General features: G+C 34.4%; 1 protein-coding gene across 7 annotated transcripts in view; it reads right to left on the minus strand.

Annotated features, from left to right (window-relative positions):
* The window catches only part of Cdin1 (CDAN1 interacting nuclease 1), a 220,018-nt gene that overhangs the window by 92,685 nt on the left and 102,653 nt on the right, over positions 1-24,680 (minus strand). For 3 of the 7 annotated variants that reach the window (XM_047541265.1, XM_047541259.1, XM_047541262.1), the window contains 5 exons: positions 23,694-23,773; positions 23,280-23,329; positions 18,863-18,963; positions 7,576-7,641; positions 6,901-7,024 (listed from right to left, as the gene is read on the minus strand). In XM_047541265.1, the coding sequence (XP_047397221.1) occupies positions 6,901-7,024; positions 7,576-7,641; positions 18,863-18,963; positions 23,280-23,329; positions 23,694-23,773 (421 nt within the window). The remainder of the gene's footprint in view (positions 1-6,900; positions 7,025-7,575; positions 7,642-18,862; positions 18,964-23,279; positions 23,330-23,693; positions 23,774-24,680) is intronic. The other 4 variants (XM_047541266.1, XM_047541263.1, XM_047541261.1 and 1 more) reach the window with 3 other exon arrangements.

The raw sequence follows: 24,680 nt of genomic DNA on the forward strand, positions 1-24,680 counted from the left end.
TTATATTCTGGGAATCCAATTCATTGACATTTCCTTATAGATCTGTTTTTTGTCTTTTAAGTCTTTGATTTAAATCATTCAAGTTTCCCAACAATCATCTCTTAATTACAAATACCACTGTAAAGGCCTAAGATAGCATTTCTATTTTTTGTTCAGTTTTGTATCTAAAGACATCATTGAAAACAATGAAGGATGACAGAAAATACAAATAAATTCCTTACTGGAAAAAGTCATGTTATTTACATTTCAGATGCAGAAAAATGGCATTTAACTATTATGAAAAATAATTCTTATGAAAGTACTAAATATGCAAAAAATGCTTCCCTCATTCTTATCAAATATTTTGAGGTTACTCTAGCTAATAGCTGTGTCGAAAATTTGTCTGAAAAAATGGGATACCAATATCTCACAACCAACTCCACTAGGAGAGATAGAAAAGCAAATTGTTATATTTTACCTTTATACAAGTCCTCTTCAGTGCATTTGCTAATTATTAGTCAATCTGTCTCTTGTTGCTGATGACTACTTGTTAGTATATGGCAGCAGCGCCTTCCAAGGCTGCTGTAATTGAAGGTTGCAAGAGCTTCCATTGCTGAGGCACACGCTCCAACTTAAGACAGATGTGATCAGCCTTATTTTTAACAAGACTGAAATAACTGGAAATCTGTGATTTGGCTAATTGCAGGCTTCCTGAAAGTATCTTAATACAGGAAAAACTTTGGTCATCCTCTGAAAAATACCTTCCTTAACTCTAACTGCTGGGCAGTCCCATTTTAAAAGCCTCTTATTTCAAGTTATCACAGACCAGAGAAAGCAATCACTAGACCATTGAGTAAATAACTGATCTTTAAAAAATACTTAGAGGTAAGAAATGAAGTCAAATCAATTTTTGAGGCAGAAGGTATTAGCTTAGCACTGCCTCTAGGAGAGTAGACTCTCTGGAGCCAAAGCTTCAAAAATCTGACAGATAGAATTTGGCTCTTAATTTTTTCAGAAGTACATCAATGTGATCAAGACCATATTTCCTCTGGTGCTCATTTCTCTCATTATCTAATACTAGTACAAGAAATGGCTTTGGAAGATATACATACTAGCTTTCTTTGACAATGTGTCTTATACCCAGTCAAGAGGGATCCATGCCCTGAAGTTTTAGAAGGTTCTGCTCTGGTCCCACTCTGGTTGTAACCCAACACAGATAGGGTGAGGAATCTATAGGGACAAGGGAACATCTCTACCTGATAACTGCCCCACCCCCGCTTCTAGGCTACACTCCATTTAGCAGGAATTTCAGAACTTCCTGATTAAATAACTCTGAGACCATTCCCAGGGCCTGCAGTCCCCTCTCTCAGGTTCATCTACCTGATAACTGGGCAGAACAGCAGAATGTGCATCTCTGGCCTAGGGCAGTGGTTTGTGGGAGTGTTCATGGAGATTGGATGTGTAGACGAGGGTGTGCTTGACTCTTTTCTAGGTGGAATATAGAGCAGGAAGAGAAGAGTGGCAGGTTGTACAGTGGGGCCACCTATACCTGCACAGCAATAAGCACCCTGGAACTGGGAATTCTTAGTGCAAATCTAAAGTTCCAAATCTTCATGTAGGATAGAATATATCTTATGTAATGTCTGTTAAGTTGGTATATAACTTTAAATATTTAGACACATGGTATACCAGTCATATACCATGGCCCCATTCCACGCATCCTCTTCCGAAACTCCTGAGAGTTCTCTACTTAAGATTTCAAGGCATTTCATGTAAATTTCAAACCAGATAAGGCTGACATTTTTGGAAAGCAAATAATCAACATAAAACTATAAATATTTATTTAAAAGCTTCATAAAATGCATTTGCCATTTGGGTACCAGTTATTTTCTATTTTAAAATTTCTTATGTAAATACACTTATGCTACCTTTCACAAAAAAGATCTGCGAAAGCTTTATACACCTGAAAAAAATCTATAAAACTTTTTTAGATAAAACAATTTTTCTCACTGCCCTTTTGAGGGGCATGTCCCAATGGAAAAAAAAAATGGGTCTAATAAGGTTTAATGTTACTATGTCTTATATAATCCTTACCAGTTGATTTAAAATATTGTTGCCTGTCAAGTGTGAGTAATTTGCATAGTCATTCATTCAATAAACATCTACTCACTACCAACTATGTTTCAGACATTCTTCCAACTTCTGGCCATTCAAAGATGGATAGAACAAATAGATAGCATGGAACTCAATACTGAAGGTAGCAAATAAACAAGCAATTACAAAGTTTGATAAGTGCTATGAAATAATTAGAACTAGCAGGGGCATCAAACCCAATCTTAGAATATAGGCAAGTTTCCCAAAAATATGTCAGCTAAGTTGAATTCTGAAGTTAACTGAGTAGTTTATCTGGCAAAGAAGGCAATTAAAAACATCTAATCAGAAGACTTCTAAATTCCATCAGACAGTGATATGGAGGAGAAAAAGACAATGGGAAAACAATTTTTGTTGATTGTCAGGCACCATGAAAGTGCTTTACATGCACCAAACAAATGATCTTCACAACAACAGGGCAAGGAAGGTATTTATTAAACCCATTTTATTGAGACGAAAACAAGGACTCTGGAAGATTATCAAGTTGCTCCCTGTGACGGGAGCAGAAAGTTGCATGATCTGGATTCAAATCCAGTATTCCTCACATTACTTTAAGGATCACAAAGATGTAAAGTCAAATTCAAAGAAAAGTTTGTCTCATTCTTTGCAGTCAGTCAACTCATCTCTTTCAAGAAATATATCTACAAACTGCACTCCAGCTTTTAATATAGTCAACTCTGATGACAACATGCCTGAGTGTGCCCAGAACAGCAGACGGAGGGTTTGAATTTGCAATAATCATTTACATGTTATTGATGGGTAGTTGTTGGGCACACTCTTTGCTCCATAGCATTTGGTTCTTTCTTGATCATTAAAAGTTATTCAATATTTTTATTAAATGGATCTATTTTATCTCTAATTACCAAAAGTTAAGTAGAGAGTTTCTTCTGCTTCTCTGAAAGGCCAAATGTTAGAAACCATGTATGTAATCTGGCCATATAGAACTGGTTTTCTTCTCCATCATTATCTCAAAATTATAAGTTATACCTAGTAATGTAGGTCAAATTGTCAAAGAATTCACTCTGGTTAGACATGTAGAATAAGAAAGTATTTCTGTGTTGATTTTCCTAAAAAAATCTTTTCTGGTATCTCTATACAGTTTGGGACTATATATCTTGATATAATTGTTGCTTCCTAGAGTTACTGTATTTCTTTTAACTCTGTAGAAGTTGAGACTGAAGAACTTTGAGGAGTTATTTAGATAAGCTTCATACCTGGGATGGAGATCTGCCTGTAAGAGAACCAGCTTATGTACCTTAGTCAATATATTTGATTTTGATTGCACTGCAAAATTAAAAATTTTCAAGGAGAATTGGGAAGGGCAAATTTCTGAAGTTTTAATAACACAGTAATGAGGAACACACTATGTAGAATAATTTGAAATGTAATGTAAAAGGAAAAGCTCTTTTAAAGACTTTTATTCAAATAAGCAAATTGGTGCTTTTATAAATGATCCCAACTACATTCTACTCATTATTTCACAACATGTATTATGAAGAGCCCAACGAGGAAAGAGATAAACAACTGCCCAAGAGGGTTTTATATTTTAGACTGGATGGTAAGGGATGTCCCTCTGTGAAGTGCAAACTTGAGTGGAGCCTTTAATGTTAAGAGAAGAATTTTATGTGGAGATCCAGTAAAGAAAATTCCTAGCCAGAAGTATTAGTCAGAGAATAGAAACAAGAAACAAGGTTCAAGAAAGATTAAGAAAGGCAATGTGATGGAAGAAGTAAATTAGGTGGGGGAAGAGAAAGAAACATGTGGAGATAAACGGGGTTAGAAGAGAGAAAGATCATGCAGAGGGTCCCTGAATATCACAGTAAAGAGTCTGGATTTTATTTAAATGTATGGGAAGCCAATGGAGAGTTTTAGTAGAGAAATAACATTATATGATTTATATTTTCCAAGACAGGGGAGACCACATAACTGTAAGAATGAACCAAAGTCTAGTCTGAAGGCTAGAACAATTGCCCAAGAGGTGACAACAGATGCTGAGGCAACAGCAAGTAGGGCAGTAAAAAATGACACAGTGGGAGGTGTGGTGAAGATAGCACTGAAAGAACTTGCTGACATATCCATGATAATGCTTAGGTTTCTGAGTTAGGTATATGGGAAAATTCTGGCACCATTAATTGAACTGAATGGAAATGGGAGACTAACAAGCTCGGGAGAAAAAAATCAAGGGGTGAGTTTTAGACATATTAAATATAGACATCTATTTAATACCCAAGAGGAGATTTTGAATGGACAAAGAAATTTGTACTCAGGGAGAATATTAGGGCTGGGATAAAAATTAGAAGATACCAAAATAAAGGTTATATATAAAGCCATAGGAGCCAATGAAATTCCCAAAGGATCATCTTGGAATGAGTGTAGGTAAAAAAGGGAAGAAGGGTAGACACTGAGTTCCAGAGTCTTCCAACCTAGAGACTGGGAAAAGGAAGAAGAGCCAGCGACTGATTATGCTGCTGGCATGGTGGAAAGAAACCCAGAAAAAAATGACATTATGGAAGCCAAGAAAAAAAAATTTAAGAAAGGAATGATCTGTTATGTCAGCATTGCTGAAAGGCTGAGTTATGAATATCCATTAATTATGAAAGAAAGTTCTTACAGAAATATTAATACAAAAATTAGAGGCTCTGTAGTTATTTATTGGAAATTTGGGTTTACAGAAAAAGCATTATTCTATAAATATTAACTGAACCATCACATAATAAAATTTAATCTTTAATCTGAAAAGAGTGTGACAATTGTATTACATTAGATTTTATGTCAACTATAGCCTTATCACAAGAATAAAACAATTAGTCCAAAAGTCAATCAGAAGCCTCCTTTACAGACTACCTACAGGTAGGAGGGAATTTCTTCCAACTCTGAAAAATTTCATCAGCTGCTATGTAAGCTGTGTTGAGGCAAATATGAAAACAGTAGGATCCCAAACTTTCAAAAATGGAGACTAAGTTCTCCTATCAAAATGCTCCCTTGTCTGGTTATATATTCAAAGAATATGTTCATGGAATGTTACTCAACAGTAGTTGAAGTAACACATCATTAGAAGGTTAAAAAGCAGAATGCAACAAGATAATATTAAAATCCAACCCAAAGGAAACTATTAAATTGTCTATCCCTCAGACTCCCTCCATCCACATCAGGAATCCATAGGTCTATCACACAGGTGACTAGATTATTTAATATGCCTACAAATGGTGAGTGCCAGGCATATAGCAGGCCCTCAGTAAAAAGTTGAATTGTTTTGAAATTAATATATGCTTCTAGAATTTTTAAGAAAGCTCTTCTATATGGGATTCAATTTAAAACTGTTCCTCAGAAGAGACTTGACCAGTTCCAAAGAGGGGGAAATAGTCTCAATGTATACTGATTTTACTCATTTTTTAAAATCCTTTGGCAACCGAAACTTATGTAATTTCATTTTCTTGTCATTGCTTTTCCTATACTATCAAAAATGATGCTTTCTTTACTATTTCAAACTAATCATAAAATTGCTAAAAAACTAAAATTCAATTTGCCACATTACTGCTAATTTGAATAATGGCTGAATAAAACATGGGAAACGCTGAAGCAGCATTGATTTCTAAAACATTTTGCACTTTCCTCCTCCATCCCTGTAAAGTAAAGCTCGGATGCTACGCGCAATTACACAAGAAAATCAAGAAAGCCATTACATTCAGCATTTTGTCATGATCATTGTTACCATGGCAAAAAGTAGGCTTAGTTTAGCACAGCTGCTACAGGCGAGGTCCCCTGGCCTTTCGTAAAGCTGAGTAACAATATAATGCCAAATTCCATAGCCTGCCACTGTTTCTTTTCCATGACAAGGCTGTTGTCCATAGATGCTACTGTCTCATTCCTTAATGCTCTGGGCCAATGTCATCTTATTTCTGTATTCTTCCTGTTGGTCAGTGACCAAAGAACATAGTTAATCTAGGAAGGTTACCACTTGACGTATATCCTATTCTAAGGGGCAAAAATATGGGGTGTGACAACTTAGGACTGCAATAATAGAGAAAGGTGAAGTCTGAATGGTTGCATTATAGAGGAAAATAGCATTGTGCTGGAAATAGTGCAGGCTTGGGAGAGAAATAAATGCAGGTCCATGGTAACCGGCTCACTGACATATTATTTTCTTTCTTTGAGAATCAGCTTAGTTATTTGCAAAATGGGGAAAAAAACAACTTCCTTGTTGAAATAATCTGCTGTTCCTGGCACATGGTAGGTACTCAATAAAATAGCATTACCCTCACACTAGCTTTCTTAATTGCTCAGATTTTCATCTCTTCAGGAATGCTGATAGAAGTTGCTAGGTAAACTATTTTATAGTATTGGAAGGTAAATTATTTTCATCTTTTATATTTGGATATTTTCCTCAGAGAGTTGAAGATAAATTACTTTTTATAGTCTCAACAGTAAGTATAAATTTCACATCAAAATGATAAAAACCCAGTATCCATATCATAATATACACATCTTGTTATCCATATTTTAAGTGACACCAATATTATCACCATAAAATAGGAAAGAGAGGATATACTAATTGTGACCTATGCATAGATTTTTTTGTTTCAAAAAATGAAGAAACATTATGAAAGCAGAGAAGTTTAAATGATCTGAAATGAATACATTAATCAAGACCCTATATTTACTAGGGAAAAAAAAGGCTACTAGCATTTTTACCAGCTAAACAAAATATTTTTTCTAATGAGATTTCAGCTGAGTATCGTTTATCTTGAGAGAAAAATAATGGGACCTTACCTATTCCAGTAGCTCCAGAACTGGTCATGCAGGTAGGCGTGGTGGCTACATTCATCACCAAATGAGGCTTTGCTTTCAATCCAGTGAATTATGTGCCCTTCTACAGCTAAGGGACAAAGCATTACTAATACATGGTGAGGGGAAGGGAAGATTGAAAATTCTGAACCCTGCACAGGCCTCTCTATGCTTCACGTTAATGAGCAGAGGGTTAGCCCTTACCTTCAACTATGGATGTAATTATAAAACAATGCATTGTGTGCGTTAGTCATAAGGAACATTTATGCTACAATCACATGCTTTTATTTTTATCACACTCTTCAAAACTCCCTTCCTAGTTCTGAGACTGCTGTTCTATAACTTGACAAGAAGCAAGTCAAGCAGACCAAAGTGAGTCTGGCTGTTCAAGAAAACTATTTTAAAAATTCTAAAGTTAAAGAAATGAGGTGAAAATGGCACCCATTTCTTAAACATATGTATAATTTTTAAGACACAGATTCTTTTTAACCTATTATTTTCCGCTATTTCAAAATAATCTTTTCCAACTATTTCAGCCATACAGGTAAAGTATTATGAAGCTAATCTCTGGTAACAATTGCTAATATTAACATATTAAAGGAATGGAAAACATATCCCCTTTCCTTATAAATAAACAAATAAGTGAGTTTAAGGACTTACCAACTGGAACCTGTAAAATAAAGTCTGGTGTTTTGTCATAACCCTTTGCACGAAGCTGATCTTCATCTACAGGAAGAACAAATAATATTACTTACAACAGTATTCTATTAACAAGACACCAATATAATTGCTTTTCTTTCTTAAATATGTGTAAAAATTACTAATGCAGTCATACATATCTTTCTTATGCATGCAATACAATGTCAGAGTAAATGATTTTCTTAATAAACCTGAAGCACAAATACAAAATGCTTCTTTGTTCCTTTTGCATTTTTATGTCTTTATTATAAACATCATTAATCCAAGCTGTCATAGAGCTACCTTTTTTGTAATTGAATATACTCAAAATAAAGATATATACTTACTGACTGAAAAAAAAAGGATTTCACTACTATGACCATCACTAAGGTTATCAGTTAATAATGATAATTTACAACAAGGCCCAAGCCCAGTGGCCATTATAATTATGAAACAAATAATTTCATTAAGGCAACTAAGAAAGTTTAGGTTCGACTAGTGAAACTATTCCTACACACAAGAAAAGGACAATATTACTAGACAGAATTAATTATTTGCTTAATTCCTCTGGCATGCTCCTGTTTGGGGCATTTTATTATTGTTTTACAACTAACAATATGTAATTCTGAAAAGCAAACAGGCTTTAAGATTTTTTTCCTAAGTCCGTTCAATTTCTTGATCCGCTGTAAACATCAATGATTCATTCAGAAGGAAAGGAAGAAGGAAAATAGGAAGCTTGACAAAGTTGAAAAACTTACAAGGTGTTTGATTTTAAATTAAAAAAAAGATCCTTCAATATTTTCTAAATGCTGTCCTTGACTTCTAATGGCATTACAATGTGATTTCAGAAATGGGGAGTTCTCCATTAGATTTTGGAGTGACCTGGTCATTCAATTCCAGACATGGCTTTCTGTCTTCACCCAACCTCAACTAATGGCCCAACCAAGTAACAAGGAAGGCTGTGTGGTCTCTTAACACCTACTGGGCTGTTGACATTGCCATGCATCCCATTCGCCTTCTTGCATCACCTTTGATTAAAATTAATGGCCCATTCCCAGTGTTGGGTAGCTTATTTCCAATCCATTTGTCAGCCCAAGACAGTGGTTTCATGGCCAACATTCAGAAACTCTGTTTTAGAATACTCTTGTGTATATCTTGAAAGGTCAGCACTTTAAACGTAAATAACCTTTTAATAACAAGACACATATTTAAAGTAGATATTAAAATAAATTTTGTTAAAAGTAAAAATCTTTACCCAGATTTTGAAAGACTGATGCCAGAATTTGAAACAATCTTCCTTCCTTGAAATATAAAAAAACTGCAAGTAAACTGTTCAGATAATGAAATATAAAGTAATATTAATTTTAAAACAAGAGAAACTTGAAACTGGGCTACAGATGAATAAGATTAGAAGAAATTCTATTATCTAACTGTACTCTGACCACCACAACAAGAATATTTAATGGAAAAGGCATTTATTAAAATCAGCTCCACTGCCTTGAGCTGATGTTTTAGATAGGTGATGAACAGTTTTAAAAGTTGGGTTGACATTAAAAAAGATAGATTAATATTTTATTTAAACTATCCTAGCTTGATCAACCTTTGCAGATGCTAAAATCTGTTTCAGAGAGAAAAATGATTATGTTTCTGACAGCAGCTCAAAACAAAATTTCAAAGGTCACCAAGCAATCCAAATGTACACAGAGAAATCCCTTTAAAAGCAGATACACACTTCTGTTCACTGCACCAAAATTACTAGTACGATACCTACAATTTAAACTGCATGACTTGCTTAATGTGAAACTTAAAAACCCAAACCCAATCCCTAAAACAGAACATCAAGTGAGGCTAGGAAATTTTTCTTTTTGTGGAGAATTTCAAAATATCTCTGATGCATATTGTTTCTCTCTCACACACACAAACACACACATAACTCTCCTTTTCTCCTTCCCTCTTACTCACCCAATATGAGGTTGATCAAACAGTAATTGTACCCATAGGACAGCATCTAGATGTCTATGTCATCACTGGTGATATTAGACTTCTACTTTTTATAATGAGATGTTATTTTAAACATCTGAAACGTTCCTTCCTGTATTTACTAAAACTCTCACTGCCTTACCTTCCCTGTTTCAACCTTTATTGTTTTTTTTCATTTTAGTTTTCCTACAAAAGGAGTAGGGAACTTGGCAAAGTTCAGAGGAAATAACAGAACAAGTATAGGAAGCTGCATTTGTGAACAGGTGGCCTTGCTCACCTGCTCTAGGAGGTTTCTATCACTGATCACCTCTTCAGAAGATTTTTAAGGTCAGTCCCACCCATGCGGCCTGATTTCCTGGCCTCTGCTTTATGCTTCTTTCTAGGATCCTCAGGCCTTTAAAGATTTCTTACCAGTAAGATCATTATCCAAACCACTGGGTAAAGATTTTAAATTGGGCTGACATGTCAGGGTTCGACTTTGGGACCTTCAGGTCATGCACCTCAGTGATCAGTTCATGCTACTTCCCTTCATTCTTGTCATCCTTGTTCTGTTTGCTCCCTTGTGCTGTTGTGCATGGGCCTGCCTTTCACATCCTGCACTTGACGCTGCTGCACTGAGGACAGGATCTTTCCTTTTCATTTTTTAATGTCCTATATAATGCCCCATTCTCACCACCAGCATATTCTCTATATGCATTTAATGCTCAAAAAGGATAACTGAATAAAATGCAAGTGTATTAAGAATAACTATGTTTTCTACAAAGCTTACCTAGACTGGTAATAATTTTCCTTCCTATTTAATAACACTGTGCAGAGACAAAACACACAGGTACGAAATTTGGTCCAAAGTTCATTTTATTTGATAATTCCTGCTATTAGTTTTCATCTTTGGTCCTAAATGTCTGAACCTAAGGTTCATCTCATTTGTAAAGGAAGGGACTGGGTCTCTTTTGTTAACACTGATGGGAAAGCTCACTTTTTTTTTTGTTCCTTTTTTAAAGTCAGTAAGTCTTTTGACAACATTGGACTTAAGCATTCCTTAAAGTCTGAGTAGAATTTCTCCACAAAACCCAAGATGTGTTTGGTTCTACTGCTGGGTCATCTCTTTGGTCACTTTTTCAATGTCTTCTATGGCTACTAATATATTCAGATTTTTGTCTCTTCTATACAAAATTTTTCAGTTGATATTTTCTTTGAGAATCATGCATTTCATACAAATTCTTAAGAGTACTTTCACATATATTTGATCTAAGTAGTTAATTTTGGTTCTTTGAATTTCCTACCAGAAATGAGATGTTTAAGTAAACTATTGTTTTCTTCAAGAAAAAAAGATCAGAATTTAGAAAAACGTAAGAATAATATTAGGTAGAAATGGGGGTGATTAGGACAATAATACAGAGCAGCACTTTTAGTATAATTTCTCCCACAAATCAACTTCCAAATTCTGCATTATACCTTAATCAGGGAATACAGCAGATATGAAGTAAGGCTCTTCTGGTTTAGGTATATTATTTTTAAATCCAATATAATTTGTAACTACTAAGCTCATTTTGTAACTACTAATGCCCGAGTTCAAGTGTTCACCATCAAAATGAATATAAGAATATTATCACTCAAAAGCAGATTTCTTAGTCTCCAGGAAAAAAAATGTAGAGTTCTTAGATAATGGATGTCTCATGAAGCACAGTATTTCTGAGCTAGTAAAGTCTTAGAGTTACTAGCCCAATATTCCAATTTATTCATAATAAAAATGGCCTAGAGAAGTTAAGTTACACACCGTGACCTCGGCTTCTCTAAATGTTACAGATACAGGATAAGAGCCTAAGTCAACCAAGCTACAGTTTGTCCAGAGGACCACATACCACTCTTCATTATGGCATATATTTAAATTTGATCATGTATAATATTTATGAATTGTGTGAGGATTCTTACTTTCCTCTTGTGAGATCAGTGCACAGCCACTTACTTAGACAACACCTACGGGAAGAGGAGATGAACCTGATATCTCTTGATTTCTAGTACTCTGATGGTTCTCTCACCAATAAAACTTAAGAAAAAAATCAATAAAACTGAATCCATAGATAAAAATTGATGTTCATTTTTAAAAATCTTTTAAATGATTATTTCAATTGTAAAAAAACAACCCAGGTCTTTGTTTATTTTTAAGTTGTTGGGCCTGTCATCAGGGGGTATTTTTAAAAAAGGAATTACACATGCATAAAGAACATTGTGAAAGTTTAATTCCTCTGGTCTTTCAATTACCTCTCCTCCAAATACCCAAAATATCCAAAGCAATTAAGTACTAATTACACAATTTCTTTTTATAAAATAAAGAACTGATTTTGAGTCAGAGAACAAAACACATCTGAAACTAGTTAACATATACTTAAGAAACATAAAGAGCACAAAGATTACTAAGAAAAGGTTTTCTTTTGTTTGTTTAGTTTTATTACAAAACTTAAAACTTAAGAAATACTGTTATTTCTGGAGAAACTGCAAAATTTCAGTTTGCAATATTTAAAAATGAAAAGTAACATTCTGATGTGCCTTTTCTCTATGAATTTGTCAGAAAGGTTTCAAATGCTAAATTAAAATATGCTGATTAAAAAAATCTATTTAAATCCTTATGTACTTTACTAAATGGAAGGAGGGCAAAAAAGCCACATAATAATACAAATGAAAATTACAGTATATTTTTTTAACTCTAGTATTTTGTTTTTCAGGGCTATTTTTCTCAAACACTGCCTTAGTCAATATATGGAGCAATCACCACTGATTTCTGTATTTTTATGTTCCCTAAAAGTAATTTTCACAGTTTTTATAATGTAAGAAATTATCAAGGTTTCAGTAATAGCTGTTACTATGATATTTAAACTCTGTGCAAAGGCACACAGAACGGATATATTGCATAGGGAGACTGATAGCACAGATAAATGAAATCTTAACAGAACCCAAAATTTCATTATAGCCATTAGTTTCAACCTCTTCCCCCAAAGCCTCTTATCAAAGCCACTAATAAGGACTACAACTGACTGCTCTGACCTTGTCCTTTGTTTATGTCTTCAGGGGACAATACTAGGGAAAATTGAAGTGCCCTAAAGATAGGAAACAAATGGAAGGTCAACAAGCTGGAGCAGTATAGAGAGGCTAGGTAGGCTAGTCCCTGCTTCTTGGTAGCTGAGAAGAGGAAGTGGACATGAATATCAACAAAAAAGTAAAAAACTTTTCTGTATTACACCATATCACTCTAAATTCTTTTGGTTTAACACCACAAATAAAGGGACAAATCAGTATGGTAAAGTAGAAAGATCCAGAGAAAGATCCAGGACAGGACAGGTTGTTGCTAGGGTAGTAGCTGTGATGCAAGATTTTTCTAAACAAAACAAGGGGATTAAACTGAGGATAAAAGCCTTTTCCTGCTCCAAAAGTCTGAGGGGAGGTTCAATGTTAGCCTTTGTCTGTCCCAATTCCATTGAGTTAGTCACTGATGTCAAAACCTTATGCAGGGCCAGCTCCATCTGTCCTTAACCAATCTCCATGGAGAGAGATATATTAGCAGTTCTGAGACATAAAGAGGATTTTCTACTACATGGACAGTTTCGTGTGCACAAAAACAAGTGTGCACACACATATACAAACAGACCAAGAATGATAATAAAAAATGACTGGATCCCAGAGTAATTTGGCTATGGAGAATGAAGCCCTAACCTGTGCTTAATTTATTGTAGGGAGAATGAGGTTTTAAATTTTGCTGTCTTATATACCATCCTGCCTGGCACTGCTACACAAATCTTTCAATGTGATTCTGGTGGGTGGTTAATAATGTGATCCCAACCATCCAGTCCCAGGAGTAGACACTTGACAGACTAGTTGATCACAGTCTTCTTTGAGATTTGTTATGAGGCAAAAGAGAACTGCCAACTTTCCCCTGAGATTATAAACTCTAAGGATTTAAACAAACTAGCAACAGTCATGACCTTACATGCCTGAGAATGAAGTCAACACAGAAAAAGTGTAGAACCCAAGAAAGACACAAAATACAATATTGACGACATTGTTGTCTTCTGAATTCTAGACATACCAGAAGCAAATTTCTCTTCTTTGGACATTTCAGGCGTATATATGAACCAATCAATTGATGTGTGTGTGTGTGTGTGTGTGTGTGTGTGTGTGTGTGTGTGTAAGAGAGAGAGAGAGAGAGAGAGAGAGAAGGGGGGAGGAAAAGATGAGGAAGGGAGGAAAAGGGGAAGGGAGGGAACTGGTTTGGTTGGATTTTTGCCACTTATAACTAAAAAAGTTCCAATAAATCATTAGTGGTCAGGAAACCAGATGCTCAGCAGACCTAAGTAATCTAACCAAAGCAATGGTGAGGGAAGGGCTATAGTCCAGGAGCAGGTAGAATACCATTTTAAGTGCACAGGATAACCTTCCTTCAAAGTTCCAGAGAGCATTTCATCTGCTGGCAGCAACAAGGAGTCTGTGGTTCCCAAGGGTCTCTTAGTGCCAGGGAAAAGCAAGCAGAAGCATAACTGATAAGGAAAATAAGTAAGAGAGTCTCACCCGAACAATTTCTATAGGTGGGAACATAATCCAAGTACTACGTATCCCTGCCCGAATGGCAAGTTCCTATTAACAACAGCGTGTATACTAATAACAATAAGATATTATTCTAAAAACCACAGCTTATTTTTAGCCTTCTGATATTTAGAAATTTAAATGGTTGACTCCTTAAGAACTACCCAACTATCTTAGCTTCCCTCAGCTTATATAATGAAATGTTTTATTTCCAGTCTCTTGTTCTATGCTGCTTAACATCTGCATGTAAACAACCTTAGTATTCTAAATCTCATCTGTTCCTGCTGCTGTTCTTCACCTGAAGAACATAATCCCGTTTGTCACATCATAATCACGTCCCCAACCGAGCACTGTTGCTTTAAGTAGGGAATAAAGCAGCAGACAGATGAACTCTTAGAAACAAAGATCCTAATTTTTTATAGCAAGGGACATTCTTCACTAAGCCTATTTGGCTTTACAGATTATGCCCTCCTGGAGTCCCATAGAGTAATACATGAATGTTAGAGAAGCACCCATGTCTAATATGCTGTTTCATCCAAACATGGTGGAGAGGGGAAGGAGGAGGCAGGGATAAAGCCAAGGCCTCTTGGGTGTCACACAAAATATCTGTTAGTGTCTACTAATAGAATAACATTCACGGAAAATAATAAAATATCTCAAGAGTCATCCTTATTAAGCCAAACTTAACAAGAATTTGTACCAGACAGTGGTTATGGAAGTCATTAATGAATGCCCTTTTGACCTGGAGGTATTCTAACTCATGGAGGATGATTGGTTTATCTTCCCTCTTTGGTATACTTGCTTTCATATTTTTCCAACAGTTTGAACCGTTTCATCCTCTTATCATTGACACTATTTTCCTTTCCTCCTTTTCCCTTTCTGTCCAATAGTCTTTAAAAACCCCAATGGAAACCAAGGCAAACCAAACCAAAAGAAGAGAAAATCTAAAGAAAGAACACAACAAAGCAGAGTTTGGTCTTATTAATGGCTTGAGAGATACAAATTAAAACATCTCCCTCAGTAGATCCAATATATTCTCCGTTTTTTCATTGGAAATGGAGTGAACCCTTAGTAGAGGTGACAAGGATGATCATAATGCATATTGGTCTATTTAAAGTTTAAAAAGAGTTCTGTGTGCATCTAAGGCTAGGAGAAGGCAACAGCTCTTAACATCTTTGGAGACCTTAAATGCTGACCAATAAATGTTAATTCTCAATTAATTGTCCTTGGGAAGAACTACTGACATATTCTGAAACTTAGCTTAAATTTTCCTGGAAATTTCCATGTTTGATTCAACTGTTTAAAAAAATTTTGCTTTTAATCCATTAAGGATAGTGTCTGCTCACAGTAAGTACTTAAGAGATAGGTTAGCTCAATGCTACAGGGCCAAGCAAAACAGTTCAACCTGCCATCCTGGAAGTAGATGGTGGCAGGAAGATCCTGATGAAAAAACAGTTGAACATGTATATTTTATCACCATTTCAGTGAATACAGTTCAATCAGCAGTAACATTTTCTTCAATTACAAAGTATAGCTTTCTTTCAAAGTAATCCTTTCTTTCAAAGGTTTAATAAAAGTGCCTGACAGAAGTCGTAAATGCATTTACTTTCACTATTAAGAAAATCAGGTAAGCACCTGCTAAGTGAGATGCACCAGATGGAAATTGCACTCTCACTGGGACAGACATGGCAATAGCTTACAAGGCTCTGAGCATCTGGGGCACAGGGTACTTTAAAAAGACCATCTTCATATTAACTAGTGTAGTTTCCAGCATGTAGACAGCACATTCAAAAATGTTAGTGGAAAAGAGCAAACAATGAATTAAAGAATTATGAGGACTTCCAGAAATTTTAAGAAATTATCTGTATCTATTTATTGGTAGCTTGTCTCCTTACTAGATCATAACTCCAAGAAAGCCAGAACTTTATCTGACTTGTCTAGTGCCTACAATAGTGCCCAGTTCAATAACTTATTTGCAGTGTGTGTGTATGTGTGTGTGTGTGTATGAAAATATTTCTTAGTTGGAGAAATTAAAAGTCTTTCATTCAACTTTGAACTTAGTATAATGTACTTATTTATCTATGAAATGGATACATTTACAAGATAGGATAAATCCACATAAATATACACAAATTTTCAGTGATAAGGATACTCTTTTCTATAGTGCCTGGTTAAGGTTTATACCATAGCAACTCCTAAGTACATGGCCATGGAATAAGGAAATTCCAGAAAGCAGTAAGGTTAAAAAAAAGTGATTTTTTTCCCTTTCTCCCTTCTATTGGCAAAAGAGATTTGACAAAGTTTAATGGGTGGGAAATTTAGAATTTTAGGAACAGTAATAATCCTTAAATTAAGAAGGATTAAGACATAAACAATATTTGTTTTTTTAAAGAGGTAGAGGTTAGAAATCAACATAGAGACAGAGACAGAGAGACAGTGAGACTGATTTTACTTTTGATTGTCAAAGAATCAAAATAAAACTGACATGTACAGGAACTCTGCAACAAAATTCAAGGTGCATACATGTAAACAAAAAAGAACGTTAGTTGACTTTAAAGTGATCACTTATTTAAATTTACCTGGCACAGTACTTTAAAACAAATTACTCATTAGAAAGGGGTATTTACAAGGTAAAAGAATAACAATTTTGTACTGATATTTCACCCAAGGTTTTGAATTTTCATCTTTCATCCATAAATGAAACGTGTTAGTTTAGTACTATGTTAAAATACTTACTATGGACAGAATAAATTAGTAACATTTTTGTAAGCTGATTAGGAAATACTTCAGAACAGAACTGGGGTTGCATGGTGTAGGCTTAACTTCCTACAACTCTTTATTTTAAAAGATTAGTTAAGTACAATTTTTGGACAGGCTTCCATAAAATAATTACCTATATATCCCATAGTACTGAGAACTGCATGAGACCCATCAATTTCAATTTTAAGTGTCCTTCCTGGACTTAATAACTCTTTGACAACCACACTTTCACACTGCCCATCAGCCATAGTGAATTCAATCTAACAAACCAAATTCAAGTAAGTTGAGAAACTAGAACTAAGTTAAGCCACATTTAAGCCCTTTGCTCTTTCTCCCAGGTGGGGTCCGCTGGGGAAAGTCAAGCTAAGCAAAGAAATGAGGCTGAGGGTTTGACAGTCAAAGGCAAGTAAGTGACACCAAGAGAGTACCCAAAAAGCAACCTTGATTGCTTTGCTCAGTAACTCCATGCAACCTCAATTTTATTTTAAAGTGCTTTCTCATCAGCATACATTAATTAATTTATTCTATGCATATTAAATCCTGTAATGCAATACTAAACTAACACATTTATGGTTAAAACATGAAGATCCAAGCCTGTGTGAAATATGACTGCTTAGTTAGTGGCTTAAAACTACACTAGATTTGGTCATGTCCACACTAGCCACTAGCGAATGATCAATGTGGTCAGATATTTTATACTACCAGAATTCCACAGTAATGAAATATATCTTATTGTCATGGGCAACCATTACAACTGGTTCGGAGCTATTTTATTTTTTGTTATGTTTTTAAAAGATAGTTTCTTTCCAATTTACTCTATTTCTATAGGTTAACAAATTCAATTGCCTTTCTTATATGAAAAAAAAACTTGCTGCTTCTATGTACTGAACTTTAATGTAGTAAGTGGAGACCACTTTCCTAATTTATTAACTTTCTTTAACCTCAACTGGAGAATATTTATGATATCTCTCAATTTCAACTTATCAACAATCTCATAACACATTCAAGTCTATTCTCCAGTTTATTAATAAGAATACTGAACAGCAAGATTTATAGTAAATTTACTGAAGGACTATATTAAACATCCTTTCCTAAACTGACACATGACCATGCATTTGACTTTCATTGGTCAATGTGCTGTCCACTTCAGAACAAAAATTTAGTAATCCAATGTTCTTCATTATTTGATCATAAAAACTACATTATGAAGATGCTTGTAACTTCATATTGCATAATAATATGATTTGTATAGATCCTTTGCATTTAAAATGGAGAATTTAAATTACCACATTTGAAATGGAGAATTAATTAATTGTGGGGTGCCTTATGGTTTACAAATTCAGTGATTACATGTATGTACTTTGAAGCTTAATTTTTACTGCTTAAAAGATACTGAAAGGAATAACAATCTATAATAATATTCTCTACTGGCACACAAACACATGCATACACGTAAGTTTTGGAAAATCATACTAAATCTATGATAACAATGTTTGACATAAAAATAATAAAAGCTTAATATTTTGCTTTCAAGTAAAAGGACAACCCTATTCCATACATGAGACACACATACCTAACATGAATTTTTCTAACGGTTCTTTTTAATATATAAAGTATTTTATAGACAATATTTCTTTTGTTTCTCTCATAAGGCCTAGATTATGGTTAATATCTCATGGCACCAAAAGTAATACTGCAGCAGATATTAAAGCATTTTTTCAGCCACTTATTCTATAAAATATTAATTGCAAGCCTGTGCATGTGCTGTTTATATAGGGGATTAGGTAACTGAGTTCCTGCTCAGTTCTAAATCAATAAAAGATAACATGCAGAGCATCAATCATCATTCTCTCTTCCTTTAGTACATATTAACTGCAGGTGGAAGATTTTAAAAATATATATTTAAGCACTCATGGAGATATTACAAACTAGAGAGGATGTGAGAAATACTTACCTAGGAAGGACAGGTTTTTTTCTAGAAGCAAGTCTCTCAGCAGGACTTCATGCTCATGACCAATGGCACTGGGAAGTTTTAGTAAAGGGTAACAAAGGCAGATTTATACCGTCAAGAAAATGCTAATACCAGGTGCATACTTTGAGATGATGAAGAATTGAGGTAATTATAACAATTTCCATCTTCAGCCCACATCTCTGAGGAATGCTATTTCTTCCTATATTCTTCCCCTCATTTAAATGATTCAAAGGAATTTTTCTGTTTTTATATTTTGGCAAAGATTTATAAGTGGGTATGATTTCAACTTCTTTTAAAAAGAGGGAAAATCATTTAAGACATTCTGTGTTATCCCTCACTTCAATTTAGTACACATTAATTAAGCACTTACTAAGTGCAGCTAAGAATATTAACCAGGTTTGCCCTAAAAAAAGTTTCCAATTTTATAGTGCTCTGTAAATCTCCTATTAATTCACATTTGTCACTAAGCCAGCAGTTAGCAGCTTCTGTTTCACTTCCCTTCTATCACTGGTGATTCCCTGTGACAAAAGAAGACTTGAGACTCTATGGAGTAAACACATCTTAGGAGATGACTATGGGTGAGAGGCTGTTTTAAGTCTTTTTCTCATATGAATACACGTGTGTGTATTAAACATACATGTATATATACATGTGAACATACAAATTGTTTTAGTGCTTCCTATGTGGCAGGCACTGAATTAAGTGATTTATGTATGCTGTTTCATTCTCACAATTATTATGTCTTATTTTATAGGTAAGGAAACAGACTGAGAAATGAACCTGCAGAAGGCCAGTTAAAATGTGGCAAAGTCAAGAATGAGAATGAGATCTTTGCAAACCTAGTTTAGAGCACCACACAGTTTCTTAAAAAGTATTAAGATTATGCAAAGATTGATAGTTGCTAGTATTTCTTAAATATCATGTATGAAGTCTCTGTGCTAAGCGGTTTCAGGTATCATTTTATTTAATCTTCACAAAAACCACATGAGTAGATGCTATTATTAGTTTCATTTTTACAGTTAAGGAAAGTACGGTTCAGAAAGGCTGAGAACTTGTTGAAGCTCCCTCCCAAGGCTGGTAAATAATGAAAGTAGGAGCAGGACCTGCAAGTCCAGTTTGTTTTCCGAAGTGATGAGAGTGCACAAAATCTGAAAAGGAGTCTTAGCCTATTCTAATACTTATTTCAGTTGAAAGTATCTGACAATCATTCTCTGAATCATTACTGTCATCCTCTGTTTCACTGGTTACATCAGTCTGGTTCTATCACACTTTGGTTTACCAGAGACTATTTGTTCTCATCATATGCTGCAAGAGTTCAATGTAAATCAAAGAAAACTTATACTTCACTTGTAAAAAATAATTCCTGGGGAATTAAACTGTCCTTTTCCAACACATACAAGTGAGTATCAGTTAAATCTTATACTTCAGAAACTGTGGTCATGTATGTCCACCATTAAAACAAGTCCTAAGTCTTCATTTATGCTTTTTCTCCTGTTGTTTTTCTCATCTGGCAAGGGACATGGTTGTGCTTCTTGAATTTCTAATTGAAAATATAAGAAACAAATTTTTAAATCACAAAATCTCATGCATTTTCAGAGTCCATTGAAAACACTTGATGAAAAACTCTCAACAGTCTCTCATTACCAGGGGCACCCACATTTTAGAACTAAATTATTTACTTCTATTCCACATAAATGTGCTCTCACTTTTATTGTTGTAAATTATTTACATCTGAAATGTTGAATCATGAAACTGAGGTTACTGATGGTACAGAAATGAAACCCACAGCACTTGAGGCTTCCTGCATCATTATCTTTTCTTGCTTCTCTGTGCAGGCCTCCATCTAATAGTGGGGTCCTGGAGTCACACTTTGGAAAGCTGAAGTGGCTGCATTCTCACATTTTTTTTTTTTCTTGGTGAGTATGATCTATGGTGGAAAAGGTGTGGGTGGGCATGGCTAGGTAGGAAAAACAAATAGCAGGCACCTCCCCACACAAAAGAGACAGAAAGAGAAAGCACAATGCCAATGTATATATGCACTGCTACTGTGCTTTCTGTGGTGTCTTATTAGTCAATGACCAAATTACTTTATTCTACTTACACAAACGTCCACATAAAACATTTTCATAATGAAATAAAAAGATTTTACACCTATTCCTTTTACCAAGTGTGTACTTTCTTTCTTAGAAAATGAAGTAATTTACTGAAAGTAAGCAATGTAAACCTTACTAAATTATAAGAATAGCAAATAAAAGCATTTTCACTCACATGGAAAACCAATAATTTTAATTCAGTGTGAAATAAAATAGTACTGTTGATCTGTCTAGAAGATATCTTTGCAAGCATATTTACATTATATGAAATTGCTACTACTTCAATGAAAAAAATAAAATCAGTTTCTCTATAAATTTCCCAGCCTGTTTTATTTTGCATGGTAAAAGCAATCACCAATTTGAAATTTTGGAAAGATATACTTCTTGATTATGTATTTCTTGACATAAACATATATAAAATGCAAGGTCTACAAAATAAGCCTTATAAAAATAGTAATTTTACAATAGGCATAATGGAATTGCAAAATTATAATCTAGTCAGTGAATGCAACTTATAGACATACATCATTATCTTTATCAACTGAAATCATGTACTACATTAACTTCTGGCAATAACATAGTCAAAAAAGGAAAATGAATGATAGCAAAAATATAAGGAAAATACTCCAAGCAGAATTTATAATGTTCCATAAGCAGAAACACTTAGACTTTGTCTATAAGAATACCTATTATTGATGTATGGCAGTGACCATGGGGCAAAACTTGTAAATAACTTCACAAGCCATTTTCTTCACCAGCAATACAGCAATCTAGTTTCCCGTAAGCATCTCAACTATTACTGAAAAATAGCCTCCTGGCATTTACAAAGCAGTTGACTTCATACTTTAGTCCATGCATATATAATTAGATAGTTATATTTAAAATCAATATGCAATCCTTCAAAAGACATTATGCTTTTAAAACCTTAACTTTAAATTGATTTTTAACTATTTTATGTGCTTGAAAATTAACATGTAATTCAGCCCCAGATACTCTCAGATGGTGTTAGTTGTTATATGAATGTGCTAAACTTTATCACTGTAGCAACATGAGGTTGGCACTCCTACAAATTCTAACACTATCATTAATATCACACTCAAAATAGAAATATAGTCACTTCAGTTTAATAAAAAGGCAAGTACATGTGTGTGTGTATACACATATGTGTGTGTGTGTGTGCAAATGAGAGGCTATACATTAGGTACTGAATATTCTAGTAAGAGGGCCCTGTTAATAAAGATTATTTTCAAATCTTAATTTTATTTAAGAAAGAAAATTTTTCTTATCAAAGTTTTACTGACTCTAAGCCTTGTAAAAAAAGGAAGAATACAAACACACACACACACACACAAACATACATGTCTGCACACAGAAGCATGTGGACACATTTAATTTGCAAAAGCTTCCAAAAAAACCCCTTGACTGGTAATCACTGAGTCACAACTGGTAATGGTGCCACCAATGCTAAAAAAAAATCTATCTTATGAAAGCTATGTTATCCTAAGAGGTGTAAGACTCATGGACTCAGATATTGCAATTAAAAATTATTATCATTTAAATAGTATTTTTAGTCAAAAATTATCAAAATTCAACACTACTTAAGCATTGATTAGTAATGTCCTGCTTCATGAAATTGTTACCATCCACCAATCCTACTTTAAGAAGTAGACATTAACTCTTTAGAAATCTCAAATCTTTTTAATGAAGAATGAGTAGATGTCTGTTTTCACAGCCTTAAATTCAATTCCCAGGGAAAAATTAGCCTAGTTTCTCTAAAAATGTTTATTTATTAGGGATCCAAATAACAGCTCGGATAATGATCAGTATTTAAGCAATAAGAATCTACTGCCCTTTAAAACATGATGATCTCTAGCAGCATTTTAATAACATCATCCTTTAACTCCAGGCTCAAAATTTATTCTAGTAAACTCAACAGAATTTGGCTCCTTTTAAATGGATCTTTGTTATATTTTAAAAATGTTCACTGGAATGGTTAACTACATTCCAAGACAGTATGTTACCTGCCTAATGACTCTGTACCTTTAAACTCATTGAAAACCACACAGTTTGAAATCTGCATGTGAGTGCAACTGCTGAACTGACACCTTCCTGGGGCCTATCTGGTTTCCCTTAAGCTGTAGGAAAGAATGGTCTGCAATGACCCTCCAGCTGATTGAATATAAAAGAGAAGAGTATGAAATGTGTTTTGTGAAGCAGAACTTTATGTCAGGTTAAAGCTAGACACATCTCCTCCACTGAGTCTAAGCTCGTCAATTGTGCACCTAAAATTTTATGGGAAAGGATACTGTTTGATGCAGTCCACCAGTGGTCCATAACAGCAGTCATTCACGATGCACTGCAAACAAGAGAAGGGGTATATGTGTTGGGGGGGTAGGGTGGAGGGAAGACTACAAAAACTATTGCAGTAAACATCCTAAAAGCAGTAATTACTTTTCTTACCCCATCCCCAAAAAAGAAAGCTATCAAAATGCTGTTCAGATTTAATCACAGAAAACAAAAATTGCATGCTTTTTATTTACTATAAAAGCAAGCTATTAAAAAGTGAAATGCTCTTCTCACAAATATTGCATTGCCATTTATGGTGCACCCTGACCTCAGTGATAGTTTATGATGACAGTAATTAAATGAGGTTTAAAATCCTTTACTCTGCTAGGCAGATAACAGCATTGCCACTGAAAATAGACAGCTGTGATTAATACCTGATAGACCTGATTTGCTAGAACTCCATCTGGAATCTGAGAAGGGTCCCGTAGCATACTATTTATAACAGACTTGGAAGCTGTAGAAGAAAAGAGATGAACTATTAGCAGACAGTCAACACACTTTCAATGCAACATGAGAAGTGACAGATACCTACATATACACAAACCTTGAAAATAAAAACATTACTGATACTAATCATTTTTCCCTTTTTTTAATCTAAGGGAAGTTTTTAATTAGACCATGTTGCCAAGTTTATAAGCCACATTGCCAGATTTGATGATGACCTAATTTTTCCAAGGTAAATGAACAAGTACAAACCTAAAGCATATGTCTCTTTGCAGATAAATTAGCTTTGGAAAAGCCCACTTGGGAAAAAAAAATAGCACAACGAAAACAAAAGAAAATATTTACCTTTTGCAGGTAGATATTTTATAACCAAGCATATGTACATGCAAAACTTAGCAAAGGCAGGTCAGATTTAAAGACTTCAAGGATGTCAATAAAAATAAATTTCAGTCATCTCTGAATATTAAACCTTTTCAAAATAATTCTCATCAACTGCTGTAAGATGTTATGTACATTTCACAGATTAGTAAAGTACATGACACTAGCTGAGAGTTGAGAAAATCTTAAATAAGAAAAAAAATTGTGTGTGTATGTATATACATGTGTATATATAGTCATTTCTTGGTCCCAGGGTTCTCTGATGGATACTGAATTCCACAGATGCTCAAGTCCCTTATATAAAACCACATAGTATTTGCATATAACCTATGCACATTCTCCCATATATTTTTAAATTCGTACCTAGATTACTTATAATTCCTAATACAATGTAAATGCTGTGTAAATAGTTGTCATACTGTATTGTGTAGGAAAAAATGACAAGAAAAAAATTCACATCTCAGCAAAGATGCAATTTATTACCTCACTTATTTTCATCAGTGATTGCTTAAAACCATGGATATGCAGTCTATGGCTAC

The sequence above is a fragment of the Sciurus carolinensis genome, chromosome 2 (assembly GCF_902686445.1).
Source record: "Sciurus carolinensis chromosome 2, mSciCar1.2, whole genome shotgun sequence".
NCBI lineage: Eukaryota > Metazoa > Chordata > Mammalia > Rodentia > Sciuridae > Sciurus > Sciurus carolinensis.